The sequence below is a fragment of the Peromyscus leucopus genome, chromosome 4, assembly GCF_004664715.2.
Source record: "Peromyscus leucopus breed LL Stock chromosome 4, UCI_PerLeu_2.1, whole genome shotgun sequence".
Lineage (NCBI taxonomy): Eukaryota > Metazoa > Chordata > Mammalia > Rodentia > Cricetidae > Peromyscus > Peromyscus leucopus.
This window is the reverse complement of record NC_051066.1, coordinates 130432333-130437347: the sequence shown is the minus strand read 5'-3', so window position 1 is coordinate 130437347 and position 5015 is coordinate 130432333. Positions and strand designations below refer to the sequence as shown.

The 5015-nt window shown below is 50.1% G+C and overlaps 1 protein-coding gene across 2 annotated transcripts in view; it reads right to left on the bottom strand.

Moving 5' to 3' along the window:
• Positions 1-3444: 3444 nt before the first annotated feature.
• Bpifb1 (BPI fold containing family B member 1) overlaps positions 3445-5015 on the bottom strand; it is a 33436-nt gene continuing 31865 nt past the window's right edge. For both annotated transcript variants that reach the window (XM_037205327.1, XM_037205328.1), the window contains exon 16: positions 3445-3613. In XM_037205327.1, the coding sequence (XP_037061222.1) occupies positions 3581-3613 (33 nt within the window). In that variant the 3' untranslated portion in view covers positions 3445-3580. The remainder of the gene's footprint in view (positions 3614-5015) is intronic.

Sequence of the window (5015 nt, the reverse complement as noted above, 5' to 3'; positions counted from 1 at the left end):
TTCTTAAAGGGCTAGTTTTATACGCCAAGCTCTGGAGTGAGGGGTGGGCACGTGATGGGAAGCCAAGGCCCCTGGCCAGGGCTTGGCACACTCAGGAGTTCTTTAGGGGAAGAATCACTCCTCTTGGCCCTGTGCAGCCAGGGGCTTTTGGCCAAAACTGATAAAGCCTGGTACTGAGGTGGGGGTGGGAGCGGGAGGGGCAAGCTCAGAACGTGGCCAGCAGACCCCAAGGAGGAAGTGGGCTGGGCTGGGGCCCTTGCTCTTGGCATATCTTCAGCTCTTGTGAGGGGTGCAGAGGCTGCTAATGCAAGATGTGACTAGCATGGAGCCCAAGGCGGGAGAGGACGTGTGTGTGTGTGTGTGTGTGTGTGTGTGTGTGTGTGTGTGTGTGTGTGTGTGTAGTGGTTAAGGGGCAAAGATGAGGGTAGCAGTGTCTGTGGCCACCTTGTCACTGTATTCTCATGCCTTTCCTGTGTATGTCACCTGGGCTGTCACCATTTCTGCCCAGATGTGTTCACCAAAATTGCAGACAGGCCCTGGAATGGTTGCTTTGACTGTGTAGGAGCTGAGAAATGGAGAACAAGCCGTGTTCATTCCCTTCTAAGCCTCATTCAGAATATGATACACATGCCTATGGCTTTGGGGGGATGGTGAAGGTCACTGTGGCAATTCATACAGATGTGAGCACAGGGCCCCGTGCACAGGAAGGGTTAACAGACTGTTAGGATTTATATTTATATTCTATACATAAGGGAGCTGAGATGCAGAGGGATAAGTGCCTCCGTCAAGGTCAGGTAGCTTGCCCAGGGAAAGCTGGGATTTGATGTCAGGGCCCAGAAAGGGTAGCAAGATTTGTTGGTTCTACACAGCAGTTCCAGGCCTGAACTCTCTGCCACCTAGCTGTGCAGAGGCTCTGCCTTGTGGGGATCCAGTCCCCCTTGCTTCTGTATGCATCTAGCTAGGTGAGAACAGCTCCTTTCTTAACAGTCCTGCTCTGGGCCCAACTTGCTCATGGTGATACAGTAAAGTGGCAGAGCTTGGATCCGAACCTAGCACGACTGAGTGCTAAGAATCTCTGCTTTATTTCATTATGTGATGATGGGGCCACCCCACAGCAGAAGGACTGTCTCCAGTTGGCTTGGGATCTCCTTTACAGTTCAGGGCACAAGCAGGGTGGGTGTTTGCTCCTGTTTTCTTTTCTTTTCTTTCTTTCTTTTTTTTATTTAGTTCTTAGAGATTATAATATCATTACATCTTGTCTCTCCTTCCTTCCCCACCCTTCCCTCCATGAGTTCCAGCTCTCACCTGGAGATTCAGGGATGAGAACCTGGTGGAAGATGGAGTTCCAGGAAACAGCAGATACCCAGAAAGTGCAGGGTTAACCTTGGCTTGCTCTGAAGCTCTTCCTTTAGCAAACAGCCCACACTGGCAGTGAATGGTCACACGATTTGGTGGAATATGTTGGAGAAGACTAGGCTCTTTTTATAAGATTTATTTTTTTTAAATTTATGTGTACGTGTGTGTGCCTGAATGAGTTTCTGTGAACCACATGGATGCAGATGCTTGGGCAGCCAGAGGACACCAGATTCCCTGGAACTGTAGCTGGTTGTGAGCTTCCCGATAAAGGTTCTGGGTCTTCTGTAAACATTCTTAATCTCTGATCCACCTCTCAAAGAGTGGGGGTCTTTTTAATTTTATTTAACATGTATGGGTGTTTTGCATGTCTTTATGTCTTGTATACCCATATGTGTGCTTGGTGCGTACAGAGGCCGGAAAGAAGGCATTGGATTTCCTGCCAATGGAGTTACTGATGGTGTGAGCCTTGATGTAGGCTCTGGGAATTGAACCTAGAGCCTCTAGAAGAGCAGCCAAGTGCTCTTCACCACTGAGACACCTCTCTAGGCCCAAGATTTGAGTCTTTTTGAAACATGGTCTTATGATGTAGCCCAGGCTAGTCTCCAACTAGTAATCCTCCTGCCTCAGCCTTCCAAGGAGCTGGGATCATAGATGGGTGTCACTAAAGGATAATATGTAAGACCTCACCTGGAATTTTCTCTTTTCTGTTTCTGAGACTCAGATTAAAGAGAAGGAGTTTTTCCTCTGTCAAGGAAGGGTACAGAGGCCCAGAGCCTTGTCTGTGGCATTTGGGACCCCTACCTCTAGGGCCTCCTGTCTGTAGTCAGGGATGGCATTTCAGGGTCCTCTCATTAAAGGCCAGCTCAGGAGCACTTACTCTTCTTTCCCTTGGAAGGTAGAGACAGAAGAGGGTGGGTGGGGAAGGAGCCTGAAAGAGCAGCCAGTGACAGGCTGCTGATTGGTGGTGATGGTGACTTACCAGAACCCCAGTTTGCCACCTAGTGAGAGGAGAGTCTTGCCAGTCTGTGGGGAAGGTAGGTGATTGGTCACCTCTAAGATCCCTCTAGTGTTACCCACATGGAACAAATGGTCTTGGTTCGGGGTCCCCAGCAGTAGACTGGTATCCAGATTTGAGTGGCATGTATCTAGGAGATGACCCACACAAACGTAGGGAGTGGGATGTGACCAGCTGCTGAGGGTACCCAAGCTCCTTCCTGTGGGAGGATGGGAGCCACAGGAGAGCTGGGGCCTCAGAGCTGTTCCTTGCCCAGGGAGTAAGGATCCTGGACTTCTTCATCTGCCACCCTAGGAGGCCCCAGGGGATGATGGACTTGGAGAGCCTTGGCCATATTAGGGAGAGGTCTTCATGCCTGGCCACTCAAATTTGGAAGAACCTACCTTGTGGGGAACGGGTGGCATTACAGACCTCTGTCTGACAGAGATGGTGCTCTGACACTGAGTACTGTCCCTTCCCAGACACCACCCCTGTCTTCCTGTAAGGGTTTTTCTGTGACCGAAGGCTGTGGTTGGGTGTGGGCACGACCCAGGCCTAAAGAACAGAGGCCTATTGTCTTGTCCCAGAACCCGGAGGCTTCAGGGAAGCCACGGAGTCAATGGCCCTCACGCATGTCTAAGTAGGAAAGGCCTTGGTGATAAAGTGTTCCCTGAGGTCGGGTGACAAGGGCCTGTGATGCCATGGTGTCTCTGGCTGAGTGCCTACCAGGTGCTTCATTTAATCCTTACCTCAGCTCTGCAAGGTGAGAACCACGACTCTCCCCATGTGATAAAGACGGGCACAGAGGCCCACCTAGGGGAAGCTGCTTCCTGTTTGTCTGTTTTCAGAACCACAGGGCTCAGAGAGCACACAACCCACTACACCAACAAGATCAACAAAATGGATGTCCCCGCCCCTCAAAAGTCACCCAAAAGGGAGGTGATCCCAACTGTGACTACAATCCTTCTGTGGTCATGACAAAGACTTGTCCAGGTTGGCTCAGAGGTGTCTGAACCCCATCCATATGTCTCTGTTTATATCCCAGGCCTGCCAGAGGCAGAGTGACTCCCATGCCGGACAAAACCACCCTGACAACAAGAGCCATCAGCACGTGTTTATTGATTGCAGGGGATAGTCTATGTAGATGGCTCCCGCTCTTCCAGCTGGGACCTGGCCTGTGCTGGCCAGCTACTATCCAGGTCTTCATCAGGAGGGAGGAGAGCCAGGGTTCTAGGAGGAGGCTGGGGTGAGCTTGAGGGTACCCTGGAATTGCAGAGGAGTCAATCTGGTTAGTTTTCTGCTTTGCTTTGCTTTTTACTTCCTGCCTTTTTGGGGTTGCCCTCCTTTTGTTCTCCATGAAGGAAGCCCGGGTACTGGGGAAACATTCGTGACCCTGAACACATGTGTGTAGAGTACATAACACGGTCAGAAGTGGAGGGTTTGTGTATGCACAGTAGTGTCTTCCAGCACTCTGTGGCCCAGTCAAAGTGTGTGTGTGCGTGCGTGCGCGCGCGCGCAGTGGCTGGATTGTGTAGGACAGTTGTCCTCAAGCCCACGGTGGAGCTCTAAGAAATTTCGTAAATGCAGATTCCTGGCTGTCTCTAGAGGACACCTGGGTTTTAAATAACTGTCTATTAAAAAAAAAAAAGTCAAAACAGAACTAAATGTAATGATAAAACTTGCTCTGGCCTATCCCCCAAGATTGTTTTCTGATCTCTTCTCAGCTCCAAGCAAAGAAGTGAGCGATGAGCACATGACCCTTATCACGTGTGTTCTACCATCCCCTCTCACATGCTGGCTTTAACTCACTCTGTTTTTCACTCTCTTCCCACTAATTTAAATGTGTGGTGTCACCCAGCTCTAGAACACAATCAATGAATTGCTGGCCACAGAGAAACCAATAGAGCAAAAATAGGACATTTGGAAATAGGGGGAATATGGGCTTAGATCTATGGATTTCTCCATAATTAAATGACTCAGGAGCTCGATAGTCCTAATGGGCAGCTTGGGGGCAAATGGGGACTTGTAAGAGTCAAGGGTTTGGCCCCAAGTGCCTCTGCAGAGTGAGGCTGAACACCTTGCCACAGAAGGGCGGTCAGCAAGTCATCTGTGGGCTTTCTCATCGCCCTGTTTTTAGCACCCTTCCCTCTTCTACGGAGCCAGAGGTTTCCTTCTGTTTGGTTCATTGATGTGGCCAGTGTCTGCATGCAGTAGGTGCTTAATAAATGGCCACTAGCCAGCTGACCAAAATGGGCACTTCCTTGACTGGCTCATGCAGAAGTTGGAGCTAAAGCAAGAGGTAAATTGGGGCAGGTTTCAACTGCAAATGTTCACTCTGCCACCAGTAGGGCGTGTGGCTTTCGAGAAGATCTTGTCATTGAGTCTCACTTTTCCCATCTGTAATAGGAGTTCAGACCGGGTCCATTTCAGGATCTAGGTGTGAAGATGATGGCACAGTTGGTGTGACATCGCTGTGGAGGTTGATACTGGGTGTGAGGTGCCTGCCACCGCTACCACCGTTTCCTAGCAGAAGCCAGGAGTGTTACTTGCTTATCAACCATCTATTGAACAACACACACGCTCGCGTGTGCATGTGCGTGTGCGTGTGCATGTGCGTGTGTGTGTGTGTGTGTGTGTGTGTGTGTGTATGTGTGTGTGTAATCTG